We start from the raw sequence: 13,275 nt of genomic DNA, 5'->3' as shown, positions 1-13,275 counted from the left end.
TTTTGAAAGTGCTACATGATTTAACGTTTATCTCTTATACTAGCCTAAGTCCACGAGAAAAACACCTAGAAATCAAAAAAAATCCGACATCAAATAATATAAAATTACGAATTTGATATTTGAAATCCAAACTCGTATGACATACACATTATGTTAAAAATGATATATCATGTAGCGTTTTATGACAATAACTTGACGTGATATAACACTTTTATTCTGTATTCGGAACCATGTTTTCAAAACAAAATTATTGAGGACATTTAACTCTAATTAATTTGACATTTGAAATCCAAACTCATATAACATACACGTTAATGTTAAAACTGTCGTATAATACTTCAGAACTTTATTTTCGAAACAAAATTATTAAAGACATTTAACTCTAGTTAACAAGTTTAAAAAAAAAAAAAAACTCTAGTTAACAATATCGATAGCCTCTCTTGAAATGAAGTAAATAAAAAGTAAAGCAGTCCTGTTCAGAAATCAGATCCCTGCAACAAAAAGTAAAGCTGTCTGTTCGATCCCTCGCTGCACTAACGAGGAATTAGCAGAGAGAGAGAGAGACGAGAGAGATAGCCAGAGAGAGAGACGGGAGAGTTTTGGAGAGAGAGATGGTGAGTAGAAACAGAGGAGGGTTTTCAACGGAAGATGAAAGGGTGAGCGACATGTTAGTGTTTACAACTATGTGTATCATTGGCCATTACGTAGACGTTTTCGTCAAAGATGGTTCAGTTTTCTCTGGAACTTTCTACACTTCATCTCTTGATCAAGACTATTGTAAGTTTCCTTGAACTCCTCTTTGTTTTTTTTTTTTCAAGATTTGAACTCTCGGCACGAAAGCCAGAGAGATGATGTTATACAAGGGGCCTTTGGTTAAAGGCCCCTTTTTCGAATTCGTAGGATTAATGGGTTTTGGTTTTTTATTTGTGTATCTTGATTATTTGGATTTGTTTGAAGTAAATGTTGAATCCTGCGTAATTTTGAGATATGAACTAATTGTACTTTTGTGATTTAGTATATTTGTTGTGCCCAAGTTTATATGGTTTTACTGATTGGCATGAGTCTTGGGTGTAGCTATTGTTTTGAAGAAAGCGAGAATGACCAAGAAGGGTAATCGCGTGGCCAATTTAGGGAATAAGGGTGTGATAGAAACACTGGTTGTTAAAGCACAAGATCTCGTGCAAGTGGTTTCTAAGGCAAGTGGATTCTTGTTTCGGTCTGTTTTTGTAAATAATATATGTACTTGTGTATGATGTATATGTATTTGATGTACAGGGAGTTCTGCACTCAGCAGATGGCGGCACAGGAAATGCCTCAAGGATCGATATTGGGGCTACCAGCAGTGTTAATGCTACTGTTTCTGTAGAGAAAGCAGCACAGACAACGCAAAATGGAAAGCACGGTGGGAAAAAGAAGCGCATCAATCGATCTAGGTTGCCTATCTCCTCATTAAAAAAAATGAGTCATAGCTTTTAAGTCAATTATGATTTAGCATATTCGTAATTCAGTTTACTATAGACGGATGTCATATTAGGTCAGATAACAAGATATTTCAGCCTCATCTGAGGATCATAAGGGAGTACACTGAACAATGCATGATAAGTGACCAGGGGTCAATCCTGTTAGCTTACGGCAATCAGCAAACTTTTGCTCACATTTTGTCAGATAAGGGATAATGTAGATTAGTAAGAAAAACCCTAGCATATAACACTCACAAAGAGTACTGTATTGAATCATTTTAAATTGGTTCCGCCAGATTGTTTAGATAAATATATGGTCAATAATCTATTTATACATGTAAATATATTTACTTATTGCAAATATGTTATCTTTGCAATGTTTTTTTTTTTTTTAATTTTAACTTTTCGCTTTTATGTGCAACTATAGGAGTACAGCGAGAAATGGAAATGGTGTTGTAGACTGTTCTCCTAAGGGCACTGATAACTTACACATTGTAGCAGATACTGAAAGTCGGAAAAATATCCACCCAATTATGTCAAAGGTGAAGTTTCCTAATATATAAATTCTTTAATAATTAAGATAGTGGCAACGAATGAACACGGCAGTTCGTTTCTGGTTCTGTTCATGTGTGTATGTACTTGTGCTCATCCAATAAATATATAAATTGGTTCGTGAATAATTAAATGGATATTTCCTACCTGTTCTTATTCTTATTTCCTGTGATGCAGAGTGCAGAAGATTCTGGTGTTGCAAGTGATACCAGGTGGATATTAATTTACTTTTTATTTTTTATTTTGTTATCTTTTTGATGGCCAAGTGGGTGAGGCCTTTAGCAATTTGCTTAGACAGTGCACACGTACTTTCTGAAGTTGTTATTACATCAGTGTCTATAATCTCAACCGTTTCTTTAGGATTGCTAGTCGTGATGAATCGCAACAGAAACAAGGTGACTGTGAAGAGAAGTCAGAGTATCGAAAGGAACACAATGTGAGTGGACCTTGATGAATTTGAGAATTTATGTTTCTTTTAGTGGATTGTTTTAGTAATTTAATTTCCGTTGTTTCTGCAGATCCTTGAAGTTCAAGCGATTTCGACAGGTGAGTTAGTTTCTATCGGACCTTTTAATTTAATAGCATCATATTGAATTACGTCAGGATGACTAATATAAATAATTTATAGGATGAAACCATGTGTTAGTTCTCTTTCCTGCATGATGAAGTAACGAAACAGATTTCCTGTATCTTTTAGTTTAAAATATTTGTATTGTATTTGCTTCTGTACTTCTTTGTTCTCGCATTATGTGTAATACATCTGTTTGATTTTAATTCTAAATCCTGCTATATTGTGGCTGATCACCACCCAGCTACTTGAACAGATTCGTTGATGGGTTTTAGGCTGTGAGAAGGTTATACTAGTTGAATTTGGATAGAATTGGACATCTTGTAAAATTAAAAGAGAAGAACAAGAAAGAAGCTCCTGAACAAAGCAGTTTGACTATGCCATGCTCCTCCTTCACTCCATGCCATCATGTTATTAATCTCATATATTAATTTGATTATCTCTTGCACCACTCCCCTGTAATTCCTTCAGCAGCCCTTAATCCTTATAAAGTAAATATGGTAACCTATTATTGCAGCAAACTACCACGTTATCTTTTCTTTGTTTTTCTATGTAAACCCCAAATTTTGCAGTGCTAGTTTGGTTTTTAGTGATGAATGTTATCCGAAAAGCCATTGAGAAATTAATCCCTCTTTGTGTATCACAACTTCCTTATATATCTCTTTATATAAGAGTAGCTGCTCCATATCTTCGAGATTCTGCATAGTAGATCGGATAATGGCATTTACACTGCATAATATCTGTTAATTGAACACATGAATTACCTCTAGTGTATGTTGTTAATTGTAGCTTATATCCCAATCTTTTCATGCAGTTGATGCTCCTGATGGAACCCAATCCCATGTTTTTAATATTCCTAAAAAAATTACATCCAAGGTGTTGACAAACAATGGTCATGATAGTTCTGTTTGTTTAGATGTTAAGATTCATGGTCCTGAAGTTGCTCCTATTTCAGAGACTATTCCATCTGTTGTTTCTACTGCCATTTCAGCAACGATAGAAGCTACTTCAGAAACGCACCTCTCTACTGTAAAACCAGCAAATACGGTCCTCCAAAAAATCTCAAGTCTTAATAAACATGCTAAGGTGAGGAATGATTTGGATAGTATCTTCTTTTACTTCAATCTTTCCAACAATTAATTAGTGGCTCTGTTACTTTTTGCTCAATTCATGAACATGTATGATAACCTTCAAAGGGGTTCCATTATAGTCCAGTGACTTGTACTTAATTAAAGAATATGCCCTTCGAATATTGTTGGCATATTAGTGTCTTTAGGATTGTAGCATTATGTTCGTTAAGTGTTTAGTGGCTTCTACTAACCTTGAGGTTTTCGTGAAGTTGCTTATCAGACTGTAGCTTTAGGTTAGATTCCGAGTTAGGATTCTTATATCCCCGATGTAGGCGCACCCAACTTGTTCTTTGGTGAGATTTAACCCCTTCGACGGCACTGTTTTATGCGAGAGGGGTAGGTAATAAAAGGATAAGATGCCACTTAGTGGTTTCCTCCAACACCATGAGGTTTTGGGGGAGTCAGTCATTTAACTCCTTTCGATTGTATTTGCTCTTCTTTAAAACACAAGTTGCTTATTTTACAATTTTGATCAGCTTTTTTGCAAAAAAATATTTTAACCAGGAATTTAAACTCAACCCTGGAGCGAAGACATTTTCTCCATCATCTGCACAACAGAGATCTGTGCCATCTGTAGTGCCAGCAGTGACAAGTGTGGCATACATGACAGAAACCTCACCAGTAGTATCAATTTCTGCAGCACAGCCAGAAGTTGGAACCAGTCCTTTTGTGCCTCGCTCTTTGCCCGTAAAGTATGTTCCATATGGTGGCTTGGTTTCCAGCAACGGTGAAACTGAGATGCAATACTCTCAGCCTGTAAGTATTTGAAGTATTCCACCAACTGTGTCTTTACCTTTTGTTTTTCCTTTAGGTTCAAGGTACTTGCATTATACTTCCAGGTCTTGTATAAAACTAAGTAGAGAAAGGTTCAAGTACATGGTCTCATATTGATTTTGTCAACATTAAGATATCTAATTTTAATTTACTATTTTATAGCAACGATGAATAAACTTGAATATAATGCCTTGAAAGTAAATATGAACTCCTTATGTGTTTACTTGTCTGTGGCAAGTAGATACAAGTGGTTAATTAAATTGTCTGGTTGCAAGATCATCTAAGTTTTGCTCAATTCCCATGGATAATTTGTCACCATAACCACCTCACAGCGGAATTAGGATACTTTATATAACTATTAGCAAATGGCTTAGAGCTCGGAGTGATAAGCCCATGCTAGTGGTTGCTCTTACTGATACCTTTCTTTGATAGGTGGTTGGCCATTTGGGGAGCAGGACACAGCCAGTTAGGTATGCTAGTCATTATCATCCTGTTCAAGCTGGGACCACTTATGTTCATCCAACTTCTCAAAATGTAAGTTTAAAATTTGCCTGCCCATCTAATATGCAACTGTTTTTATTACTAAACTTTTACTGTTTTATATCTACAACAAAATATGAGGAAATATATATAACTGTTTGATGATATTCTCAGTTGATGGTTGGACGATTAGGGCCACTGGTATATGTGCATCCTGTGTCACAAGTAAGTCTCTTACAAACAACAAAATGTCGCGTAATAGTACAAATAGTTAGTACATTACCTCATATGTCTAAATTCTTAATATGTATACAAGTCAGCGATGATGTGCAAACCCAAGTCCATAACGTTTTTAGCTCTAATTTTTATTTTGTCAATGTCGTGAAGGATGTGGTTCAAGGTGCACCTGCATTTTCCCAAGTATCCAACATCCCTCTCTTTGCTCAACAAGTCCATCTTCCCAAACATCAAGGTATGGAAACTCTTAGATGGTGAATCCTTAAAACACTTTGGAAATTTAACCGCAAATTGTTCTTTATTTTACATCTACTTCTACTTGGGAAATTAGATGGTGCACCCAATACTTTCTTTAAAAACTTTTCAAACAATCCAATGCATGTTTGGGAACTTGGATTTGATTTGAAATTCTGGATTTTATCAAATGACATGTTTGGATACAAAAAAGAAGTGAGACTTGAATTTTATTTGAAATCCAGGACATTCAGATTCTAGTATAAAGCTGAGAATTTGAAATGACACCTCAAATCATGTCATTTGAGATGAAATACATGTTCCCAAACACAATCTAAAGTTTATTGATATAATTCTGGGGTGTTTTACTTAAGCTTGACATTTTTCTGTATCAATAGCCCGTCTTACATGATCATATTAAATTATTTATCTCAGGGAATGCAGCAGCACAATCACTACAATGGTGTCCTAGTACACCGTATATAGCCGCTGGACAGCAGCCATTTGCAGTAGCACCAAGTCATATCCCAATTTCTCAGCCTCACTTCCCTATGATTCGGCCCATACATGTCCCAGCAGGATCCAATGGCTTTTTAGGCTCTAAGTTTTCTTAAATATATGCACGGGGTGTTGATTCCAGTGCTCAATTTTGCTCCTTTTGGAAACTTAGTTATAGAATCTTTTAAGGTCTGTTCTCAGGTTCATGCTTTTGTACAAGTAAATTTGTTACAAGTCAGATTGAAAATCAATTTTGTTTTCTGGAAATTCAATAGAAGTAAAGCTGGTTTACTAGAATTGTACTCTCTTAAACAAAAAATTTTGTACAAGCATTTTTTCAGTCATATTGTTAGAATAAAGGTTCTTTTTCTGAAATTCAATAGAAGTAAAACCGGTGGTGACTAGACATGGCAAACAGTTCGTTCGTGTTTTCGTATACTGCACCCTAAACCCGAACCCGAACTGTTTTGGTTTCGTGTACCAGTTCTGGAACACGTACACGAATCGAATTATTTCGTGTCAACACGAACCGTACACGTGAAGTACACGAAAAAATTCGTGTACCTTCCGTGTACCATGAACGGTCCGGATGAAATGTACATGAAATACACATTTGTACATGAAAATACACGAATTTCACAATAAATCTATTATTTTTACAATTTTTTGTGATAAACAATAGATGAGACCTGCATAAATTCATAAGATAACAGGAAATGAAATAACATAATTGAAATTGATTAAAGAATATATAATAAATAAGTATAATATATTTTTTAATTTATATTTATTTGTTTAGTTCGTGTACTTTCGTGTCGTTCGTATACTTTCATATACCGAATATTCGAATATTGAAAACCAAATCCAAACTTTTCGTGTCACGTGTCGTGTTTTCATGTCATGTACCAAATTGCCAGGTCTAGTGATGACCCGGGACAATTTTGAAAATATCAAAAAAAAGAAAAAAGAATTCAACAGAGGCAAGTATAACCAATGGTCATGTAAACAGCAATCAAAAGCAGCTTTAAAAATAGAATGTCAACTTTAAGTAGTACGTTTAACTTAAGGAGCTGAAAATAATGAATAAATTGTTAAAAACACCGAGGCTAAATAACCCAAGGTAATAGAAACAAAGATAACATTGGTACCTTTTAAACAGTCATTAAAAAACAGTCATTAACATGTTTGCACGATAAACTAACTTGACTAAAATGTTAAGACATAAATTTTTTAGCAGGTTTTCTAAACTATCCAGCACGAAAGCATGTGTTGGATAAGAAATCGAAATCTAAACTGTCTTTGCAAGTGCACAGCCTCTATTCCACAAGAAGTATCCTTCTTCTTCCATAACATGTACTCTAGTTATTGGAATCCCAAGACCTTTCTTATGTATCAGGTGAAGAAATGAACACAACCTATGCGACAAGACAGGGACGTCATACACTTTAATTAGACACCTGGGGCTTGGAAATGTTTTTCTGACTCCACAACTCTTTCATCACGTAGACCAGTTCTTGGGATCTGTTCATTATATTCAGTTTTGGAAAAGGCTGGAAGGTGTTCTGTGTGATGCGGATTATCCTTCATATTTTCTTGGACAGCCTATACAAACAACAGTCTCAACATTAATGTAACAAGCGTAAGCAGATAACATTTTGTAACATATTCACATTCGAAATACCTGCAAAAGTTCAGTCATTCTGCCAACACCATTATGACCCACAAGATTGGGAACAAATGGAGACTGGTTATGAAATGAAGTATGTACAGTACGCAGGGGTTCAACAAAGAGAGGCTCATTCATGTCATTAGTTTCTTGTTCTGGAACGTTGCAGAAATCTCGTGCTTCTGAAGATTGTAAACCCCCTTGAAACCCTGGCTCAGCTGGCAAAGACATGTTCACAGAGTTCATTGATTTACCTTCATTGCCCTGTTGGAGCTCAAGTGAGCCATGATCAAATGGACCATCTTTACTATTCACATCTCTAGGTATTACATGGGACATTGTTTCGGATTGTGAAAAGTCTGGTGCTGATTTATTCGTCTCACAAGTAGATGGTGGTGCAGCAGTTTGCACATAATTGCCATTTGATGCTGCAACATGAGCATCCTGTGCAGTAGCAGGATTTTGGAGAACAGGAACCACTGTGGCTCCCGCTTGCACCGGAGGGACTGACAGAGCTGCAGCACTTGATGCGTACCCATCCTTTGTGGAGAACAAGTTAATTTCCAGATGATGTTGTGGTGATCCATTTCCTAAATTATCAGCATGACGAATGATACTCTGATTTGGTGGTGTTAAAGGAATTTCGTTTCTTCTGATCGTCTGAACACGCGGAGCCACATCATTTGCTGCTGTTATAGGAGCATAGTGCCCAGGCTTGAAAACAACACCCCTCAGAGTGACATTTGAATTGCCTATTTTAACAGCAAGCAGATAGCCAGCATCAAATACCGACTCCACAACACCTGATACCGCTTGGCCAACCATGCCACTACTTTTATCCTCAACTTGATCAACATGATCCACTTTAAAAGCTGGAGCTCCGGGTGGCCCACCAGCATTTTCCACACGATGTAGCTTCTCATGAGTTCTTGGGCGTACACTGGCCACACGATATAGGCTTTTATCTTTTCGTGGGCGTCCTCGTTTTCGCTTCATAGGGATACCTGCCGAGGTAAAAGAGGTGTTTCCTTCGATAGCTTCACTCATCTTAAGGGTAGAGTAAGCTCAGAACTTCAGAGATCTCTTTCCTCTGCAAACAAAAGGCATTTATAACTAAATAGAGGGAGAAAAACTATAAAAATGCAACGACCTGTCATCTTGAGCTGCTGTCAAATTTACAAAGAGGCTGGCTACTCAAAATGAATAATGCATAGATGCATAGCATACACAAAAGAGAAAAGGGTTAAAAAAAACCATCTTCCTAAAAGTGCACAACAGGTATCACTTGAATCAACAGGATACCTCTTAAATTGTTAATTGGACATTAGTTTTCTACCCGACTTCCCCACAGCATAACAGCCAACAGACACTATGCCAACCAAAGAAACAAGCAAATTGCACAAACCAACATATTTCCAAATATGACACTCAATAGTTTACTAACAAAATAGCTATTTTTTATATTTCTGTGAATTTATAACAAGAAACTTGTGCTAACAAGAGGTGCCACAAATTTTGTGATAATTTATAACAAGAAACTTGTTGCTAACAAAAAGTGTTACAAATTTTGGTTTGTCACATCTAGTTTCCAATGGAATACAAGTCTGAACACCATAATAGAGGTACGCATTGTACGCTGCATGCCTGCATTACAGGCATTGTACAGAGTGTCGGGTTTCTCACAACCTGACCTTGTTCCTGGTAGGCTTGCAGATTTCTAGTGTCAGAATTGAGGTTAAATTACTATGCACTGTAGTATTTTCTGCATGGTAAAGACTTCATGACAATAGTAATTTTTCACTTCTTGCTGAATAGCAAATACATTTATTCCCTCAGGCTGAAGCCCCACCCTTAATCTTCTGAAAAACTATGATCAACAACAAAAGCTTAGAGACAGATATTATTAACTATTATCGGCAAGTAGTAATCTATTCTCGTATAAGCCGACAAAGGACAAGAGGATTCAATTTTTATATATCAGTTTCAACAAATTCTCTTATATTCCCTAACTAGCTTCACATTATATAACTGAGTTGGCTAGTTCTATGAATAGAACTCTCCTCAGTGAAAATCAAAATCACTATTCTTAATGATTCTACAATGCAAATAGAAGAAAAAAAATTCAACATCCTAAGAATGCCTTCTGACTTTATGCTGGTGCCTTCAAGATATAATATTTTCCTTCACTGCCTATTCTTTGTTGCTAACACAATTATATGCAACATCATCGTTTTCTCTAAAGACAGTAGAGTGGAGCAGCTGCACAAGTAGTTTTTGCCTAATCTAGTTCGAGTTTACATGGTCCCATATAAAAAGTTTGAGATAGACTCAAAGTACTTAGAAATTGCACATGCTAGAGTTTGCAGATCTAGTCACTTGGTTTGCATCAATAAACCTTCAATTTACTTCAGGTGACAAATTCTGACTTCCCAATATCTAAATGAGCATTCCAGAATTTAGAACTTGACAGGTACAATGAGTTCAGCACATAAAAACTTGGGCACATAACTCACTTACCAACAACAGGACTTTAATAGAATCAATTTAAAATCTTCCACCTAGGCATCTATCACGAGTATATTTAAGCTATAAAAATACACAAACACTGTATATGAACTAAAAACAAAACAAATACACAGGATCTTTCACCGCGAATAAAAAGGAGAATGTAAATATATTACCAGTATTGCTATCCAACAAGTAGAAATTAGAAACAAGTTACAGTTCATGAAACTAAAACAGCCGCTTCTATACAAGTCATACTAAAATTGGAGAAAATCAAACCATTTGAAGTATTGCGAGTAGAAACTAAGTTGGAACCCTTTATTCTGTTTTTAGAGAAAATCACAGCTTGGAAATCAAAATAATTAGGGTGGATGATATGTTTATCGTGTTACTTGTATATATGTGGGGATAAACTTGAGTCAAGAAGGGTAAATAAAGACCAACTAATTAAGACCACCAATTTGCTTTGCACAAAACTTATTGAAAATGGACAATTTATTTCCACTTATACTAGACATATAAATCTTCAACAATCAAAACCGCCGAATTATGTTAATTACAACTTTGTTCTAGTGACATGCACGTTTATACTTCTGACTCGACACATTCATTCCTGAGCCAAAACAACCCCTTAAACTTTTAACCTATGATCTGCAACAAAACTCCAACATTCAGCAGCAGTAGAAACCTATTCTAGTACAAGCACAAAAAAACCAAGTGGTTCCATTTTAATAAAATATCACTATCCACAGATTTTCTACAATTCCCCATATCCTATTTATCTATATAGACAGTATGGACTGGAACAGATTTGGTATATATATAAGCGACTTGGCACACCTTTTACTGCCAAATTCAGAACTCATATGTGCAAGTTAAAACCTATAAAATTAGGGCAAAGATATTTTTTGTCCCGCCGATGTTTGGCTTACAGTTCATAAATGCTTTGTGCGCGCTCCCCTAGGTTTTGATTTATATGCAATAATAATTAAAATTCAAGAAACAAGCTTGAAATATACTACAAATATTCTGCAAACTTTTTATGGTAATTCTTTCAACAAATTGAGATTATCTTTTACCAGACATTCACCGTTGATAATCTTCTTACATAAAATCTCTAAACATCTTTTTATATCTGAAGACAATGTAGAAAAATGCCCAACCAAGTTCTTTAAAACCATTCAAACCACAATCAACACCGCAATGCGCAAAGTACATAATATGAAACTAACAGGGTAAAATCCAAAATCTAGTTCTTGTTGGTCCATAGTTTGACTAGTTAAAAAAAAATTTAACAGAAAAATAAACAAACAAACCGAAAATAAAAAACCTAGGGTTCTCGAAATCGAGTGACTTAACATCAAAAGAGTAGAACACCCTCTACATAATTTCCAAAAGGGTGTCTAAAACACTAACAATCCATCTCTACACCGAACATTACAGTTCTCCACTTTTAACAACATTGACCACTTCAGATACACACAATGTTTCATATTATGACACTTCCTGACACTTAACACAAGTACACAACAACAGAACATTACCAGATATAGACAACCATTGTATGTAACGAGGAAACAACAAAATAAAGCAGCACTGTCTGAATTATAACAAAAAATAACAAATAAATAAAACAATTTACCGAGTTAAATTAAAATATTAAGATGGGGCTGGAGAGAAATCGAACCTTGGGGAGAGAGTGGCGAGCAGCGAGAGTAAAGGGAACCCTAGATTTTGATTTGGAGAGAATTAAGGATTTGAAATTGAGAGAATTGGGGCCAACGATATTTAAGTTTATTTTGTGTTTTATATGGGTGTGATAAAGTTACGAAGCGTAAATACCGATGTTTATTTATTAAGGACCGCGTAACTCTCGTATGTGGGGCCCTCCTGATGTATATCTACTTCGAGTTTTATTTTCTTTTAACTTCTCATGTTCATTTATTTATAAGTTTAGTGTTAGGCTATAACGAACAGATATATATTCTAAATATTAAAATTATGCAATTAGGTATTTGACATTATTATAAATATAAATATAATTTTAAATTATAATATAGTAATTTAAGAATACATGATGTGGAATTTGTTAGAAAATAAGTGTGTAAAATATATCAGTAATCGGTATACTTGTGATATAAACGGCAACAATATAAACAAAGTGATTAATAATAAACAGAACAAGATATATATTCCGCAATATTTGTACGTGTTATATATATGCATATAATCTTAAATTACATATACATTATTTTGCAAATTTTTGAAATTGAAGTACTAAACATATATATATATATATATATATATATATATATATATCATCTAAATTATATAGCGTTACAAGATTGAGAAAGAATCAATTGTCAAATATGTTGGAGGGAGAATCCAATTTACAAAAAGTGTGTATACATCAAAACTCTTGTTTAAAAATTAAAGTTGGACTGCCTATTACGACTATATGTTCTTTTATATTCTTATACACATAATATGACGTTACATAAAACATATGTGTATGGACTTAAAACTTATTTTTTCCACTATATCAATGTTAAAGAAGAAAAAAAATTAAATCCTAATTAGACATTCATTACAACGTTGAATAATTCTTGTCAATTGATAGAGATAATTTTAGAGATAACTTATTCATTAGAATTGTTATGCAATCAAAAATTCTTTAATCATTATTGTCAAATTGTACAATCTTGATTGAATTAAACACGTTAGTTATGTAATATTTTTTCTCCAATTATATAACTATGACACACTCAAAAAAAATAAATTTATGAAATTATGATTATTCACTTTTTGGAGTTTTATTGCGTGAAATGTTCCTCATAAATTTATATTTTTTTTTCGCGGGATATACGAATGCAAAATAATGTAAAGACTTTAAAGGTAATGTAACCGAGACTCCTAAATGAGTTTTTCGTACCCGTTCAAAATTAATCATAATACATACACACCGGTATGTATAACAAAATAAGTAAAAATATATATATAAGATAATATGAACCATTAGATAAGATTATAATACACGGGGTAGATCTTGAGATTTCAATACCGGAAGAAATGGAGTATTTCAAGGAACTTGAATATAATATATGTGTGTGTGAAAAGATAATTTAGATGTACATAAAAGTGTTTACTCCACTGAAATCAAATTAGACTAAT

The 13,275-nt window shown here is 34.5% G+C and overlaps 2 protein-coding genes across 4 annotated transcripts; one reads left to right on the top strand and one right to left on the bottom strand.

Moving 5' to 3' along the window:
- Positions 1-426: 426 nt before the first annotated feature.
- Positions 427-6,308, top strand: LOC108224464 (polyadenylate-binding protein-interacting protein 4). Of its 3 annotated transcripts, none has more exons than XM_017399099.2 (13): positions 427-777; positions 1,075-1,196; positions 1,276-1,433; positions 1,888-2,002; positions 2,190-2,224; positions 2,373-2,448; positions 2,531-2,558; positions 3,395-3,666; positions 4,215-4,466; positions 4,917-5,018; positions 5,139-5,189; positions 5,352-5,436; positions 5,871-6,308. In XM_017399099.2, exons 1-13 carry the CDS (start codon positions 612-614, stop codon positions 6,047-6,049), a joined length of 1,641 nt encoding a protein of 546 aa, XP_017254588.1. In that variant the 5' UTR covers positions 427-611; the 3' UTR covers positions 6,050-6,308. The 3 variants fall into 3 exon arrangements, with proteins under 3 accessions (XP_017254588.1, XP_063935359.1, XP_063935358.1); XM_064079289.1 differs by having other exon boundaries at positions 474-777; positions 3,536-3,666; positions 5,871-6,277; XM_064079288.1 differs by having other exon boundaries at positions 474-777; positions 1,075-1,200; positions 1,280-1,433; positions 5,871-6,277.
- A 746-nt stretch (positions 6,309-7,054) lies between these two features.
- Positions 7,055-11,931, bottom strand: LOC108224317 (protein METABOLIC NETWORK MODULATOR 1). Its single transcript, XM_017398872.2, has 3 exons — positions 11,792-11,931; positions 7,615-8,689; positions 7,055-7,535 (listed from the first exon to the last, which is right to left on the bottom strand). The coding sequence occupies exons 2-3, from the start codon at positions 8,644-8,646 to the stop codon at positions 7,383-7,385; spliced, it is 1,185 nt and encodes a 394-aa protein (XP_017254361.1). The 5' UTR covers positions 8,647-8,689; positions 11,792-11,931; the 3' UTR covers positions 7,055-7,382.
- Between the last annotated feature and the right edge of the window lie 1,344 nt (positions 11,932-13,275).

This window comes from Daucus carota, chromosome 6 (genome assembly GCF_001625215.2).
Source record: "Daucus carota subsp. sativus chromosome 6, DH1 v3.0, whole genome shotgun sequence".
In the NCBI taxonomy this organism is placed as follows: domain Eukaryota; kingdom Viridiplantae; phylum Streptophyta; class Magnoliopsida; order Apiales; family Apiaceae; genus Daucus; species Daucus carota.
Note: the sequence above shows the minus strand (reverse complement) of the source record. Positions and strands in the feature narration are given on the sequence as shown.